Source organism: Arabidopsis lyrata, assembly GCF_000004255.2.
Source record: "Arabidopsis lyrata subsp. lyrata unplaced genomic scaffold ARALYscaffold_6, whole genome shotgun sequence".
Taxonomy (NCBI): Eukaryota; Viridiplantae; Streptophyta; class Magnoliopsida; order Brassicales; family Brassicaceae; genus Arabidopsis; species Arabidopsis lyrata.
Window position 1 is genome coordinate 8,730,627 of NW_003302550.1, and position 17,422 is coordinate 8,748,048.

Here is a 17,422-nt window from a genome sequence, read left to right on the forward strand (position 1 = left end):
TGAAAGTTGAAACTCCAGGCTTCTCTCTCTTATAGGCATGGACACAAGGTAAGTACTTGCTATTTTTCAAGTACTTGTGACTCGCCTTGGCCCGTACAAGTAATTGAAAGTTCGGCTTGATACTCGACTCGTTTGAGCAAGTACTTGCTAGAACAAGTACTCGTCCAAAATTTTGTTACTTGCAAGTAACTTGACCCGGCTTGTTACTTGCAAGGTAACTTGACTTGGCTTGTTACTTGCAAGTACTTGTTACTTAAATCGTGAAGTCTTGAACATTTAATTTAAATAAAAAACCAATCTCATTCGTATTATAAAACATTCAGAATTTTAAACATCGTAAAATCGCAAAACATCCTAGAATCACAACACATTGAAAGTTCCAAAAGATAAGCATTTTAAAACAACTTGGTTCAAATTGAAATCTTGTCTCTATCTTCCTTCTTGCGTTCTTGTCTTCTTGATTCTCTTTTTTTTTCCATATAAATAAAACCAACATAACAAATGTTACTATTAGTGTATTACGCTTTAAAACAAAACTTGAAAATCATGAAGTATCTTGTAATACAAAACGGGACGAGTAGCGGAGCGAGTAACGAGGCGAGTAACGGAGCGAGTAACGGGACGAGTATCGAAACGGGGCGAGTAACGAGCCAAGTATCAAAAAAAATTATGATACTTGATACTTGACCTTTACTTGCAAGTAATGGAATTATACTACTTGGTACTTGCCTTGACAACACCGGGTACTTATTTTTTCAAGGCGAGTACGAGCCGAGTAGCGAGTATCAACCGAGTAACGAGTACTTGTGCCCAGGCCTACTCTCTTATATCACCTCTATTTTTCAGACAGGGAAAACGATTTCAGTAAACCGGAATTTATTTGGCATTGCCGTTTTTTTTCAATTATAAATACAGTTTCCGACTTCGATCGGATTTCTCTTTCCGTTTTATTGGTTCTTTTCTCCGGCTCGTCTGGTTCTAATAATGTCAGTCTTAGTTTAGCTAGATCGGATCTGTTTTTTGACTCTCTTTCTACAGAATCTCAATCGGATTTCCGTTTGCCATCGATTGATTTTCCATGTCCCACCGTTGGCTTGACTCCAATCTTATGTCGGAGTAATATCTTCGCTGACTATTATAAAGAGGACTTCAACTAGATCTTAGGCGGAGCTTCTGCTAGGGAATTAGAGTTAAGATGATGAAGATTTGAAGATATCTTCTTGTGGTTCTTGAAGACGGAAGCGGTGGATGTCAACCGGATTTGCAACGGCGAAATTTGTAAAAGGAGTTCGGTGGTGGATTCTTGAAGCTCGGCGGCGAAACTGCACCAGATTGTAAAATTTGGTCGGCATCGACTGCGTCTCTCTTTCCTTCTCGCGTGTTAACATGTGTTACACGCCTTGTTCTAAAAATCGACCGCCTAGCCGCCTAGGCGCTGATCGGAGGAGCACCGCGGCGATTTTGTCCAAATCGGTGAGAAAAATCGGAGATCCGATTTTTTGTCCGCCTGGACCGCCTAGGCGGCCGCCTAGCCCGCCTAGACGGTGCCTAGCCCAATTTTTTTTTTTTTTTTTTTTTTACTTTTTTTTTTTTCATCTAAAATTCAAAACGTCCTACTTATGTTCGTAATTTGTATAAAAATCATAAATTTGAAATTAAAATCTTGTTTTCATGTGTTTAATACAATTTTAAAAACAATTTTATATAAATTTCTTAATTATAATAGATTAATATGTTTTTAAAATATTAAATAGCCCTAAAACTAATCCCCGATTAATCCCCGTGTAATCCCCGATTTTCTTGGTAGGCGCTAGGCGCACCCTCACCGCCCGACTAGCGCCTAGCGATTTTTTGAACACGGGTTACACGTGACACCTTATTTTCTAGTCTTATCTTAGTAGGTTTGATTAAGCAGTTTTAATTCTAATCAAGGTTGTAAATGATGGAGATTGGACTTTTCTTTTTCATCATTTGTAATGCCCATTGGACTTTCATATCAATGCAAATTCGCCCTACCAAAAAAAAAACGCTATTTGGAACTCGCAAGGATCTCTACTAATTTATATATCTGAAAATTACCCAGATTGACTCAAATCTGGAGATTAATAACTAGATTAAAACTCTGATTTTTCAGTTTACTAGACTAACACAAATTTTGTGTTAAATGACCAAAAACCCAATTTCATTGTAATAGTCTCAAGAAAAAAAAATTCAAACAATCAGATAAAACATTTCAATTTTAATTACAAAACACAAAAAAAAAAAACAGAAAAACATTTCCCTAACCCTAATATGTATTTACGATTTTCTCTTTCTTTTTTTTTTCTCAGCCTTTGCAAACGCTACTCACTCCGACGAAGACTTGAATTGAAATCGGAGCTTTGTCGAAGGCTTGAATCCGCTGCAAATTGAGTTCCACCGCTGATTCGAAGAAAACAGCCGCAAACTCCGAAGATTAGAGAAGAGCGGCTATAGACGAACGACGGTGCTCTTTCTCTGGGGAATCCGCCGCCAATTTCTCTGGTTCTCCGGCGTCTTCGGCTACTTCCAGGTCTTCCCGAAGTCTCCGGCGTTTCCCCTAAACCCTAATCTTCATTTGCCATCGCCGCTTGTGTCTCTGTGATTTGTATGTTCTGAAGTTTTTGTTTGTTACTTGTTCAGTTCTTAGTTGAAGTGTTTTCACCATTTCCTTTGATTATATATGAGATTAAGTAACTTCAGGGTTGTTGACATTCAAATGACTTTTAAGTAACAATTGAAGTTGTGTAACTTGGAATGTGTTTATTAGATATAACTAGCACACAAGAATTATGAGCAAATTTGAGTTCCTGGCACACAAGAATGTGTTGTCTAATATAACTTGGTCCTTTTAGACTTCTCTTCCTCAAAAAAAAAGTTTTTGATTGAATTGAATTGAATTGGACCCTAACTTTTTCATATTTTGATTGAACTGCAATTGCAATTGGTTAGTTTAATGTTTCTGTTTCTTATTTCTTCGTGGCATCTCTCTTGTGGGTTCAACAGCCCTTGCATTATTTGCTGTACCTTCTGGTAATGTGAAGTTTATATAAGTGATTCACCTTTTTTTACAGATGAATAGCTACTTTTGTTAATTTCTCATTGTTCTTTTGCTGCATTGCATAAATTTTCATAAAACAAGACTCAACTGTCATTTCGGTGCTACTAGGGAGCAAATTACAAGAACTCAGTATGAATTAATTTCATACACTTTAAGTCACATATGATTATTGAAACTTATATCTCAATTTTTGACGATTGTATACTTGTTTCCTCCTAGTTTTAGTATTTCTGTTATGTGATTGTAATAATCCTCTTATATGCTGATTTATTATTTTGATAATCTTCAGGAATGGCGTCTTCGAGTAATGTCTTCAAATATCCTCCTCGTCTATATGCAGAAGGAAAATCACCTTTGCAACATAGAAGCATGAACCACAATTGTTATCTGTCCAAGATTGGTCAAATCAGAGAAGGATTAGGTATTGATGTGTGGGATGGATTGGAGAAATCATCACTAGGTGTGTTTATCAAGCTAGCTGAACTAGAGTACACATGGGCTGCCAAGAAAGTACATCTATTCCTCACAAATCAGTTGAAAGTGGATAACTTTCATGAGATATGGTCTATGATTGATGGTAGACCAGTCCGGTTCTCCTTAAATGAGTTTGCTGCTATAACAGGACTGAATTGCGATCCATTTGACCCGTCGGAAAAGTTTGAAGCTGATCACCGTGAGCTATGGGAGGCAATGAAAGTACCAACTCAGAAGGTCCAAAGTTCAATGAGTTGCGAACTGTGATGGATCTTAGCAAGGCATGGGACTTAAAGGAGAGGATGATGGTGGGTAGGTTGTGTTTATTATCAGTGGCAATACATGGAGTGCACCACGGATCTAGATTTCCTTTGTCTAGTGCTATAAGAGTTCTTGATCCAGTGAGTTTTGAGAAATATCCGTGGGGACGAGTGGCTTTTGAATGTCTACTTAAATCGGTTAAGACAGTTGACTTTAACAAAGATGGTTATGTTATTAAAGGATGCGTTCACGCTTTGCTTATGTGGGTGTATGAGAGTTTCCCTGGATTAGGAGAGGGTTATGGGTTGAGAAGGCCTATCTTGACTGGTATTCCACTTCTTGATTGGCAGTCAACTCGGAAGGAAAAACCTATCACCACTATAAATATTATTATAGGAAAAAAATCTGCCAGAAATTAAAAAAAACCTGTCATGAAAGGGTTTCATAATTACAAATCTGTCGCAACATACAAACATTATAAGATCATTCTAGCAATTCTTTCATTAATTTAACAAATCTGCCATCAAACGACAGATTTGTGGTAATATAATTTAATCTGTCATAACATAAAACAAGTCTGTCATAACACAAAAGATTATATTTTGAAAACAAATCTGTTGTAACACGACAGATTTATGGTAACATTATAAAAATCTGTCATAACATAGAACAAATCTGCTACCATTAGAGGTCAATCTAGTAATTAATTTTTAGTCAGCGAATCTGTCACAACATGACAGTTTTTTTCCGAAAATAATAAATCTGCCGCTACTTACAAATTAAATCAGCCAGACATTACAATAAGTCTGTCACAAATTGTTCAAGTCTGTCACAAATTGTTCAAGTCTGTGATTGAATGGAAAAAAATCTGTCAAGGAAAACAAATCTGTTAAAATTTTGTAAGTCTGTCGTAACCATAATCTAAGAAATCTGTCAAGTAGATAACAGATTTTTCTAAAATTGCTGGAATTTTTTATGAAGGGTATTTTGGTATTTTTTTTTTTTTTTAACACATGAGACAAGGGTATTTTAGATATGAAAATAACTCATTTAACCCAAATTATTTGTGAGTCAATCTAGTAATTAAACTCAAAATTTGGGTTAATCTAGTAACTCTCCCTTTATATATTTTGTAGACTAAAAAACATCGATGATAACATCTAACCTAGTGATTTGAATCATATGAGTGTATTGTTTGTGTGCACCATTTCGTTCTTGTAAAAACCAAATTAAATTTAGATTTTTTTCAACATCTAACATAAGTTTTTTAGTACAACTAAAATCAAGAGAAAATATGATAATCGAGTCCGAAGTTGCAAAATTTTGAAGATTGAAGTTTGTGGATGCGAATTGTTATCAAGTTCGTCGATCCCAATTATCAATATCGCCGATGAAATGGCTAGGGATCTAGAAAGTTGTCGGCAACACAGTTTTCTATCATGTTTTCATCTTCTCATGCTTTCTACATAGCTGTGTGAAAGTAGTATATTTCCACAATTGTGATATGAGAGATTTTTATCCTAACATAAACATAAAAAAAAATACGTAACTGATTATATTTCAAATTGTTGGATGTATAGTTCAAACAGAAATCATTGTATTTTGTTTTCATGTGTTACTTAAAAAGTCTTTTGACAAGGATAATCAATTTGATTAATTCATCGCTACTATCAGGGCCGGTCCGGAGGGCAAGCAAGTGAAGCCACCGCTTAGGGTCTCACATTGTTAAACACTTTTTTTGGGAGAATTTTTTTTTTTTTTACATTAACAAAAAGGCCCAAATTGTTAATTATGCGTAGGGCATTAAAAAAAATTTAGAAACTTCGGACCGGCCCTGGCTACTATAAACAGATCTAACATTTCATACTAAACATGATTATACATATAGAGTTTAGTGATTGCTTTTGATACATTCATCAACTTATTGACCAAATTTAGTAATTTACTAGAGATATAATTTGGTTTAAATATTTACCTTAATAACATAGAAAATGATGGGAATACATATAATGACCAAAGTCGCATCTCACGGTGAGATGAGTTCTGCGTAGCTCCAATGGTGGTGGCTTCACAATGTCGACTTCTTCTTCTTTCCCTCGCACCATCGTCTCCTACACTGTGACAACTTCGCTCTTCGTCGTTATCTTCCTATGCAGCGTCTTCTTCTTCACTAGACGCTCTCTCGAGCCTTCTCTCTCTCCCTACTACGCCGCCGACATCCCTCTCTCCGCCGTCGATCTACCCCCTCCTACGCCTCTCCTCCCTCAAATCGAACCTCACGATGGTGACGTCACCGTGGAAACGAAACAAAAGGAGGTAGGAGATTCACGCCGCGGCGGCGATGACGTCGCGGTAGAGATTGAGCTGAAACTAAAAGATGTGGAAGATTCGCGCACGGAGACAACTGAAGTGGAAGAAGAAGGCGGAGAAGGATCGCGCGGTGAATCTGTGGACCATGCGGTGGCTGAGAAGATGAGAGGCTGTGATTTGTACAAGGGATCGTGGGTTAAGGACGATGATGAGTATCCATTGTATCAGCCTGGATCGTGTCCTTATGTGGATGAAGCTTTTGATTGCCAGAGGAACGGGAGGCGTGATTCTGACTATCTTAATTGGAGATGGAAGCCTGACGGTTGTGACCTTCCACGGTATGATGCGCTTTTCAAATTCTCTCTATTCTCGCCGCCATTGTTATTATACTTGATTTGAAGCTACGGCGATGGAAGAATGTTGAGCATTATTGTCAATCCAAAGAAAATGTTGATCAGTATTGAACTGATGTTAGGGAGAGATATATAGCTTTGTGCTGGTTGTTTTCATGAGTCGAATTTTCCTATTAGCTGATTGTGAACTGTGAAGCGAAGAGTATTTGGACAATTGTTAGTGTGGATGTATAGGTAAATGGTTAGTCTTTGAATCAATGTATTTACTGTCACACTTTAACTGATACGATTAGCAGAAACACATCATGTATCATTACTGTTTGTGCATAGAATGTATATATCCCTTCTTATTGACTTTCCGATCATAGGTTTAATGCTACAGACTTCTTGGTGAAGCTACGAGGTAAAAGTTTGATGTTGGTTGGAGATTCAATGAATCGTAACCAGTTTGAATCAATGCTTTGCGTTCTTCGAGAAGGTTTATCTGATAAGAGTAGAATGTACGAGGTTCATGGCCACAATATAACAAAAGGGAGAGGCTACTTTGTATTCAAGTTTGTAGTAAGTCCACTCTTCTGCTCATGATTGTATATATTTTCGATTGAATGTTCACTTGTATTGTGGTTATCTACACTGCTTGTGTTTTAATATGGGTTCTCTGGAGTTTATTATAACTCCCAGCACCCCATTTTGTAACTTTTAATTCTTTGTTGCATTGATTGCCATAGTTTTGTTTGAGAAAAGTATCCATATGTGTGCATCCTTTTCTCTTGATTAATGTAGGGGTTTGATAATGTCTGGCAGGATTACAACTGCACAGTAGAGTTTGTACGGTCACATTTTCTTGTGAGGGAAGGAGTTAGAGCAAATGCTCAAGGAAATACTAATCCCACCCTTTCGATTGATCGCATTGACAAGTCACATGCTAAATGGAAGCGAGCTGACATTCTTGTCTTTAACACTGGACATTGGTGGGTTCATGGAAAGACCGCCAGAGGGTATGGTTCTTTCTTTTTCTGCTTTATCACTATTCTTCACTAATCGGAGAATTTCCAAATCCCAAATTTCACCTGTAGTATTCATTAAAGTTCTGAACTTATCACCTTAAAGCTTGATATTAGTGGTGTATCCCATTGTACTTTTGTAATTTTGCTTCATGACATCATAGAGAAAATGAAGAGCCACTAATGGCGAATGACTTGGTGAATAAAATTAGTGCAGGAAAAACTACTACAAAGAAGGTGACTACATCTATCCGAAATTTGATGCTACTGAAGCATACAGAAGGTCGTTGAAGACTTGGGCAAAATGGATCGATGAGAATGTGAATCCCAAAAAGCAGCTTGTATTTTATCGCGGATACTCCTCTGCCCATTTTCGGTAAGCCCTTATCTCATTTTTACCACCCAAAATCTTTTACATTATTTTGAACTATAAACGAGTACATTTCGGTTTCAGCTCTTAGGTTCAAATTTGGTTTGATTGTTTTATACCCCACCCCCGTATACTCTTGTTGCAGTTTTTTTATAGAAGAGTTAAGTTCTTCAGTGTATTATGTTTACTTGAACAGGGGAGGTGAGTGGGACTCGGGAGGGTCATGCAACGGGGAGGTAGAACCGGTAAAGAAAGGTTCAATCATCGATTCCTATCCTTTGAAAATGAAGATAGTCGAGGAAGCCATAAAGGAGATGCAAGCTCATGTGATTCTTCTAAACGTGACAAAGCTGACTAATTTCCGCAAAGACGGGCATCCATCAATCTACGGTAAGACCAATACGGATGGTAAAAAAGTGTCAACAAGGCGACAGGATTGCAGCCACTGGTGCCTGCCGGGAGTTCCCGATGTTTGGAACCATCTTATCTACGCATCTTTGCTCCTTCAACCACATTCCTAAAGTTGAGCACATACATCAACAAAATTAGATAGTAAGAGAAGAGCAGAAACAAATGACCAATCCAGTCTTCACAGTTGTAGTAGTGATGTCAAATTTTGTGTAATTTATTGATTTTGGGAGCTGAAAAGTTGTTTTATCTTCTTTTCATGTAGAGGTGCGAACAAACGGAATCAGGTTGAGATTTTCAGGTTTTAATGGAAAACATTTTTCTCATAAATGTCAAATCAGCAAACAAAATCTTGAATACATATTGAAAGTTGAAACTATAACAAAGATTTAAAGAAAAACTAGTAGCAAAGCAACAAATGACTCGACACTCCATTTTCATGGCGACAATTTCTTCTTCAAATTCTTGATCGTCTTCACTCCTCTACGTGCAGCTGGTTTCACTTTCTTCTTCGTCTTCCTACTCAGGGAAGCCAACTCCCTCACTGGACCGGCCGGGATTCCTTGCTTCAGAGCACTTCCTCTTGGCGTAGCAGACGGAGGACACCTCAAATCTTGTGGAGGTAGAGGGCAATGAGGCTTCCACACCAAATTGTTCTTCATTGCGAATCTTACTCTCTTTGAGCTTTTCTCACTGCTCGGGCCAGCTAAGCTTGTCTCTGCTACATCTCTGTTAACAGTAATAACTTGCTCTTCCCCTTTGTTCTCTCTTTTCCTCTTCTTGCTCTTTTTGGATATTGACACAGGCTCTGCTACTTCACAGACACTTGCAACCTCACTTTTTGACGGACTCATTTCAGATGCAACCTTCTCAAACTCCTGTCGAAGATCGGATATCATAGTCTCATCAAAAGCTTCATCTTTGTTACCAAGATCGATAACATTATCCATAACAGCATCCTTCTTGACACTGCCTTTTTTAGTCTTTGAACATTTCTTCAAACCCTTTTTCTTTGAAGAAGACCCATTCGCAACAATCTTCTTATTAGACTTAGAACCAGTATTTGATTCAGACTCGGACACAGGAACCAGTTCAGGGACTTCATCGCTGCCAGGACGAGAAGCTTCTGCGATAGAAACTTCGATACCAGAACTCGACATATCCTTCTCCAACTGCAAGAACTCCTTGTGAAGAGCAAATATCGATTTCCTATTACCCTGATGACACTCCGGAGTAGAACCCATCTCATAGAACCTCTTTGCAAACTCCATAGTCAAAGCAATAGAACCCAAAACCACTACATCATCATCCTCAGGCACTACATCATTACCAGATTTCTTAATTATAAGCAGCTTCTTCCCCATCTTCAGTAACTCCTCAAACAAATTACTCTTAATCTTCCCCACCAAAATCTTATCAGTAACAACACCCAAAATGGTCACAAAGGGAGCCAAAAGAAGTTCCAAAACCTCCTTCCTTAAAGGAAGAAACGGCCTAAGCTCTTCAACAAAAGTAGAAGCTATATGATAGTTAACACCATTCCCTTGAAACTTATCACCAGCAAGGAAAGTCCCATCGAACAAAACACCCATCAAACGACGAGTAAATTCCAAATCCCATGAATTGCTATCAAGAAGAGAGAAGAAACCGTGCAAAAACCTTCGAATCAAGAGGTAAAACTTATCTAACCTGAGCCGATCAATACGAGACCACTCACGACGCATGGTGAACAAGAAGACAGTGAAGTAATGGAGAGACAAAGAAAGAGGAAGTGATTGAATAGCAGAAGAGAGACGATCAATGAGTTCTGATTGGTAAAGAGACTTATCGGCGTGCCAGATGCAATAGAAGATTCCTTGCCATAGCTTCTTCATATCTTCATCGGAGATTTCAGTTTGTTCTGGGAGCCAAGTACGAAGAACAGTTCGCAAGGATCTGTCGCGGATTGATTGCTTGCACGAAGCAAGCTTTTTTATCAACGATTTGCAATCTTCTTCAATGGGTAATGCTTGTTCTGCCGGCGAAACTCGATTCCGTTTCACCATTGTTATCGAATTTTTGAGGAAAGAAAGGTGACGGCAGATTCTGGGTGGAGAGGTTGGGAGATAAAGAGAAAGAAGGACGTAACAAAGGATTAGGGTTTAGCTTTCGTTTCTTTCATTTTTTTGTTTTTACATTTTAACCCTTATCTTTTGAATTGTTTTTTCTTTTCTCTAGGAATTTTTTTTTTAATATAACTCAGAATAATTAATAGCTCTTGTATTTTATTTTTTTGGGGTCAAAACTCAAAAGTAGCTCTGTTTTTGTCTTTTTGAACTTTTGAAAAACGAACATTTTTCTTTGTCTGAAATGCAAAAGTATTTTTCAAAATATTCTCTTCGCATAAAAAGAAATTGACGTTGCATCAAACTGGTAATTGTAATATTTATATTCCCTAACTTATGGAGAAAACATCCATCCATATCCAATCTTTGATCTAGAAAATTTTTTAAAATGGGATTCAATTTTTTTTTTGTTCAAAAAAATGGGATTCAAGTTATAACTAGGGTTATTTAGGTGAGTGACCAAAAAGATAAATGAAATTAAGAATATAGCACACTAATTTTAAAAACAAAGAGAATAACCATCAGATATAGAGAAATGACAAAAACACCCTTAAGTATAGCACACGTATATGTGCTTCAGAGTGAAAGTGATTTATTTTGTTTTTTTTTTCTTTTTTTTTTGAACAAAATTTTAATCCACCCTCTCACATTTGTTTGGTACATAGCTTTTAAAATCAAATTAATTTAACTTTGTGATCCTATGTAGAAAAAAGTAGATTTTTTTCTGAATATGACGTTGGTTGAATTATTTAAAACGGACATAAATTTTTTAAATAGTGAATAGTGTTTGTAACTAAAAATATGGTGTACTATACATAATCACACAAATTAGATATAGTACTATATTATTTCCTATATATTATACTTAAACCAACTTTTAACTCTAAAATACTAAACCCTAAATCCAAAAGTCTAAACCCAAATCTAAAATATATCTTTAAAAATGGTATTAATAAATTTTAAAATTAAAATAATGAATTTATTTAGAAAAATTGAATAGATCATTTTAGTGTTCTATATAGTATGGTGACGATAACAAAGAATACAAAATATTACGCATGATAAAGAAGGAACACTATACCCTAAGTGATACAACATAGAGAACCCAAACGACAAAGTTAAACGCACAAAAAAAATATCATACCTTAAATACACAATATTAAAAACCCAATTTTTCGAGAAGATGTTATACCTAAAAGATAACCAAATATCTTTAATTAAACACATGTGAAAGTATCAATCCAAAGAGCAACCAAAGAGAGATCGAAATTTCAAATCTATCTAAAAAATATATACATTTTTTTCTGAATGAAACATAGTTTGAATTTTAACAATAGGATGTGAAAAATTTATAATAGTGAATAGTGTTTGTATTTAAATACAAGGCGTACTATATAGAATCTATATGAATAGAATATTGTACTATACTATTTTCCACAAATCTAAATAAATAAACCTTTAACTTAAAATATTAAACCTAAGAACCTTCACTCAAACCAAAAACAGATGTATAAAAAGAGTGTTATACCCTAACAAATACAACATAGAGAGCACAAAATGCTGAATTAAACGCACGACGAATAAAAAACGCTATACCCTAAGGGATATAACATAGAGAACCCAAATGACCAAATTAAATGCATATCAAAGAAAGGAAGTTATACTCCTAACTAACACAACATATAAAACCCAATTTTTCGAGGTAAACACATGTCGAATAAGGGACATTGCACCTAAAAAATAATCTCACGCTATTTTTTTATTCTTGTGTTTTATGTAGTACAAAAATGTATGTATTTATAATCATATTTTAGTTCGTTATAAATTTTTATCAAGTTTTTAAAAATTTATTCAAAAAAAAGTCTTAAGTCTTTTTCTTTTAAAGAATCATGAACGTAAATATATATGTTTTTAAGTGAGAATATGAAATCTGAATAATTTGTGTGAAGATATTCAGTGCAAATATAAATGAAAGAATAAAAAAAAAGTGAAAGAAAAGAAGAGTGAATAAAGGAGGGGAGGAGAAAATCGGTGTGAATAAAAGAAAGTGTGATGTAAAGGAGAGAGCACAATGGTAACTGTAAGTCATGCAACAAGAACATATTTGTCATTATCATTGATAATATAAAGAATATTGTAGGTATGCTTATTTTGTTTAATAAAGATTTTTTTTGGTTATAGCCTCCAATTCCCTTTTTTAAAAATGAAATTACAAAATTTAAACAATTCATATAAAAAACTAGTTATAATTATAAACAAAGGGAGAATAAAAAAAAATAAATAAAAAAAGAGAGAAAGGATGGAAAGATGACTAAAGGGTAAAGCTGTCATTAATACACATAATACAAAGAATATCATAGATGCATGGTTAGTATGGTTAGTTGTTGAATTATAATTTTTTTGTTGGTTATAGAATGCAATTCCCCTTATAACTATTACGTTGATATTAGATTGGATCTGAGATATCATTTATTGGACATTAAATAAAAAGTATAATGAACACGAGGGTTATATAGCACTAAAATAATATTTGCAGACAAATTGTATGAAATAGAGAAAGTATAGGTAACTTCACGAATATTATTATTAATACAAAAAAAAGTTGAATAAATTTAAAACAAAGGGAAGAAGAAATGATGATGGAATAAAACAAAGTTTTTTTTTCTATCTTTCTTGTGTTCTTCGTCTCTGACGCGCCCCTCCACCATTTTTCTCTTCTTCCAAGCTTCGACGGAGACGACTTTTCTTTAGTCGCCATTTCACGCCGGTGAGTTCGACTTCTTCAATTCTCCGTCTTCCTTGGACTTTTGCTTGAAACTCAGTGATGTTGGGTTGCTTCGTTTGGTTATATTTGTGGCCAAATTAGCAACGATCATTTGTTGAAATTGGATCTACCTCGCATGACCCGTAGAGTAAAATTTATTATTGTAATCGTTAATTTTAATTTTGCTTGCTAAATTCATGGGAAAATCTGGAGAATTGCAAATGTTATGGCGTGAGATTCGTCGAGAGAGTTTGTAGTCATTGGACCTCATCGAGCTTATAGCAAAGCTCACATTCAATTGATTGTGTACAAGTCAAAGCTACAGGCTCCTATTACTTTGTTTGAAAACTGTTGTTGTTGCTTGGAGCTAGATTGCTTCTCTCATACTGACAAAATTCTTTCTGCAGATTTCTGCTTCATTCTCTGGATTCTCAGTACATGATGAGTAAAGTTAACAGTGAGGAATCTTCTAGTAGCCAGAAATTGTTGAAGGAGGTTGAGACAATAGGCGAAGCTCTGTATGTGAACAAGAATCCTAGGGGTTCGGTTGCTGGTCCTAATAAGACTCCAACAAAACCTTTGAGTCGAAGCAACTTGGCTGAGCCTCATAAGGAGAAGAAATCGTTTTGGAATTGGCCTCTCAGAGCGATTAATCATGTCAGAAACCGCCGATTCAATTGTTGTTTCTCTGCTCAAGTCCATTCCATTGAAGGGTTACCCCCGATATTCCAGGATCTTTCTCTCACTGTGCACTGGAAACGTCGTGATGAATCTTTAAGCACTCGTCCTGCAAAAGTTTCCAATGGAAGAGCTGAATTTAAGGATAAGCTGACACATACATGCTCGGTATACGGAAGCAGAAGTGGACCGCATCACTCAGCTAAGTATGAAGCTAAGCATTTCTTGTTGTATGTTGCTCAGGTTGGATCTCCTGAGATTGATCTAGGAAAACATCGAATGGATCTCACTAAATTGCTTCCTCTCACACTTGAGGAGTTGCAGGATGAGAAAAGCTCGGGTAAGTGGTCAACAACATTTCAGTTGACTGGAAAGGCTAATGGTGCTACTTTAAGCATGAGTTTTGGGTACACTGTTGTTGGGGATACTCGTAATCCTGCTTCATCAGGTAGCACTCAGAATTTCCGCAGTTCTTCAAGTGTAAAACAAACTAGTAATAACACAGGGTTGACAAGAACTATCAGTGCAAAGTCTAGTCTAGGGAATGGAAAGTCCACAGCTCGGCGTTACGATCACAGTATTGTTAACAAAGAATCGCATCCTTCGTCCCAGAATATGGAGGAAATTAAAGATCTTCATGAAATTTTGCCCGCTGCACAATCTGACCTGGGTAGTTCTGTAAACACTTTGTATCAAAAATTTGATGAGGAGAAGGTGGATCCTCCAAATGAGTCTCAGTTCGAATTTGACGTTGTCACTAAATACATTGAACCTGTTGAGTCAATATCTCATGAAAACGAAGATGCAAATGCACTTCAAAGCGAGTTGGGAACTGGGAATGAAACTGTTGTTCCTTTTGAGGAAATAAAAAAAGCTGGCGAAGTTCCTACTGCTGGAAGTGATGAAGTTGGTACAGAAATTTTTCCTTCAGAAGAGTCCTTGGTAAACGGCAATGAAACTGATGCTCCTTTTGAAGTATTGAAGAAAGCTGGTGAAGTTCCTACGGCTGGAAGGGATGAAGTTGGTACAGAAATTTTGCCTTCAGAAGAGCCCTCGGTAAATGGGAATGAAACTGATGTTCCTTTTGAGGAATTAATGATTGTTGGCGAAGCTACTATTGATAGAAGTGAGGAAGCTGTTGAGATTGGTACAGAAAAGTTGGCTCCAGAAGAGGGGAACAAAGTTTCTCCAAAGGACGAGGAAAGTGTTGTTCCTCAAGATGCAGAAGAGGTAGTGAACGGTGAGAGAGACTTGAAAGAAATGATAATGAAAGATCTTGAATCAGCTTTGAAAAGTATAGAAATGTTGGAAACAACTGCGTCAGAAGACGAGGAAGATCGAGAAAACCATGGAGACGAAGATAAATGTTTTATAACACCAATGAAGGAAGCAGCACCATCATGTTCGAGAGATGTGGCTGAATCTGTGGCAAGTGAGTTCTTAGACATGCTAGGTATAGAACACAGCCCTTTTGGTCTAAGTTCTGAGAGTGAACCTGAGTCCCCAAGGGAGCGCTTGTTAAGAGAGTTTGAAATGGAAACCCTAGCGGCAGGTTCTTTGTTTGACTTAAGTATTGAAGGTGATGATCCCCAAATGGAATGTGATGAAAACTTTTCTAACGAGTATGAGTCGGATTTTGAAGAAGGTTTCGATCTGGCATCCCTCGTTCATGATATAGAAGAAGAGTACCAGTTGGAAGCTCAAGCAAGAGTTAGCCAACCCAGGGCCAAAATGTTAGAAGGCTTGGAAACAGAATCTTGATGCGTGAGTGGGGTATGAATGAAAACACATTTCAAAACTGTCCGCCTCACAATGGTCGTGATGCATTTCATCCAGCTGATTTTCCAGTGAAGGAGCCATTTGATTTGCCTCCTCTTGGAGATGGCTTGGGTCCAGTTGTGCAGACAAAGAATGGAGGGTTCTTGCGGTCAATGAATCCCTTATTGTTCAGGAACTCTAAAGCTGGAGGCAGCTTGATCATGCAAGTGTCAAACCCAGTGGTGGTGCCTGCTGAGATGGGCTCTGGTATCATGGAGATACTTCAGAAACTAGCCACTGCTGGAATTGAGAAGCTCTCGATGCAGGCAAATAAAGTAATGCCTTTGGATGATGTAACAGGGAAAACCATGGAAGAGGTGTTGTGGGAAACTTCACCTACAATTGACGGTGGGGACAGGTTTGCATCACTCTTATCATTACTCGTTTTGTTTTGTGGAAAGTTTTACCTGAAAATTGTGCTTAAAATAGCTTTGCTTACAAGTTGGGTGTATTTGTCTTATCTTCTCAACACAGGGATCATGTATTAGTGCATGAATCTGATGATGCAGCTGGTTTTGTGAGGGGAGCTGAAAGACGAACATCATTTGCAGCTAAGCCAAAAAAGTTTGGTTCAAGTTCTGGTAACAATACCTTTGACTCGGAGTATGTATCACTTGAAGATCTTGCTCCTTTGGCTATGGATCAGATTGAAGCACTTTCTTTGGAAGGATTGAGAATACAATCAGGAATGTCAGATGAAGATGCACCCTCAGACATCACTGCACAATCTATTGGAGATATCTCAGCCTTCCAGGGGAAAAGCGGGTGCGTTGGTCTAGAAGGTGCCGCCGGGTTACAACTTCTGGACATAAAAGATGATGGGGACGATGATGATGATGATGGTTTAATGGGACTCTCCTTGACGCTTGATGAGTGGATGAAGTTAGATTCAGGGGACATTGGTGATGAAGACGAAATAAATGAGCGAACTTCAAAAATTTTGGCTGCCCATCATGCAAACCCGCTAAACTTTATCCGTAAAGGATCAAAAGGGGAGAAAAGAAAGGGAAAAAAAGGAAGGAAATGTGGTTTACTGGGGAATACCTTCACCGTAGCACTAATGGTGCAACTTCGAGATCCTCTAAGGAACTACGAGCCAGTAGGAGCTCCTATGCTTTCTCTTATCCAAGTTGAGAGATTGTTCGTCCCTCCAAAGCCCAAAATCTACAGCACAGTTTCAGAGCTGAGGAAAACAGATGAAGAGGAGGAAGCTGAGGCGAGTGATGCAAAGAAAGAAGAGAAACCCATGGAGGAACAAGGAATCCCTAAGTACAAAATCTCAGAGGTACATCTTACCGGTATGAAGAGCGAGACCGATAAGAAACCATGGGGAATCACGACTCAGCAGCAGCAGGTGCAGTCTGGTTCAAGATGGTTGATGGCTAACGGAATGGGGAAAGGGAACAACAAGCTTCCTCTTATGAAACCAAAATTGGGTTCGACAAAGCCTGGTGATAAGTTGTGGGGTGTCTCTGGTTCTGGGTCTAAATGGAAAGAGCTTGGGAAAATGGGAAAGTTGAACACACACGTTCGAAATCCGAATGTGATAATGCCAAAATGAAACTGAAGAAGTAGCATGTGTCTGCTCTGTATTTTTGATGCTAAGTAAAGTTAATGTTATGTGGTGAATTGTGTGTAGAGATTCACTTCAAATGGTGCATGTGTTTTATATTGTGTAGTTTAGGTTTTGCGTATCAAACTAATCGCTGTTTGTGGTACAGTTAAAAGATCAATGGAACAAATTACCAACGAACAAACAAAATCCTTTGAAATCAATTACTCAGACATGTTACATAGA

The 17,422-nt window shown here is 37.2% G+C and overlaps 3 protein-coding genes and 1 pseudogene across 3 annotated transcripts; 3 read left to right on the plus strand and 1 right to left on the minus strand.

The window, feature by feature from the left end:
• Positions 1 to 3,336: 3,336 nt before the first annotated feature.
• LOC110227070 lies at positions 3,337 to 4,179 on the plus strand (annotated as a pseudogene).
• Positions 4,180 to 5,758: 1,579 nt separating this feature from the next.
• On the plus strand, positions 5,759 to 8,589 carry LOC9310072 (protein trichome birefringence-like 5). The gene is made up of 5 exons (XM_002871902.2): positions 5,759 to 6,462; positions 6,846 to 7,038; positions 7,282 to 7,475; positions 7,699 to 7,857; positions 8,048 to 8,589. Exons 1-5 carry the CDS (start codon positions 5,888 to 5,890, stop codon positions 8,370 to 8,372), a joined length of 1,446 nt encoding a protein of 481 aa, XP_002871948.1. The 5' UTR covers positions 5,759 to 5,887; the 3' UTR covers positions 8,373 to 8,589.
• LOC9308018 (ribosomal RNA processing protein 1 homolog) lies at positions 8,545 to 10,416 on the minus strand. Its single transcript, XM_002873959.2, has one exon. It carries the CDS (start codon positions 10,302 to 10,304, stop codon positions 8,697 to 8,699), a length of 1,608 nt encoding a protein of 535 aa, XP_002874005.1. The 5' UTR covers positions 10,305 to 10,416; the 3' UTR covers positions 8,545 to 8,696.
• Positions 10,417 to 12,997: 2,581 nt separating this feature from the next.
• On the plus strand, positions 12,998 to 17,381 carry LOC9310073 (protein PLASTID MOVEMENT IMPAIRED 1-RELATED 1). Its single transcript, XM_021022644.1, is given in 4 exon segments — positions 12,998 to 13,131; positions 13,536 to 15,559; positions 15,562 to 15,982; positions 16,099 to 17,381. Coding segments are annotated over 3 exon segments (3,501 nt in total). The 5' UTR covers positions 12,998 to 13,131; positions 13,536 to 13,566; the 3' UTR covers positions 17,186 to 17,381.
• Positions 17,382 to 17,422: the final 41 nt, after the last annotated feature.

Coding starts and splice junctions, on each gene's coding strand:
- LOC9310072 (XM_002871902.2), top strand. CDS start 5,888: ATGTCGACTTCTTCTTCTTTCCCTCGCACCATCGTCTCCTACACTGTG. Junction 7,039..7,281: donor ACTTTGTATTCAAGTTTGTA/GTAAGTCCACTC, acceptor AATGTCTGGCAG/GATTACAACTGCACAGTAGA. Junction 7,476..7,698: donor CATGGAAAGACCGCCAGAGG/GTATGGTTCTTT, acceptor AAATTAGTGCAG/GAAAAACTACTACAAAGAAG.
- LOC9308018 (XM_002873959.2), bottom strand. CDS start 10,304: ATGGTGAAACGGAATCGAGTTTCGCCGGCAGAACAAGCATTACCCATT.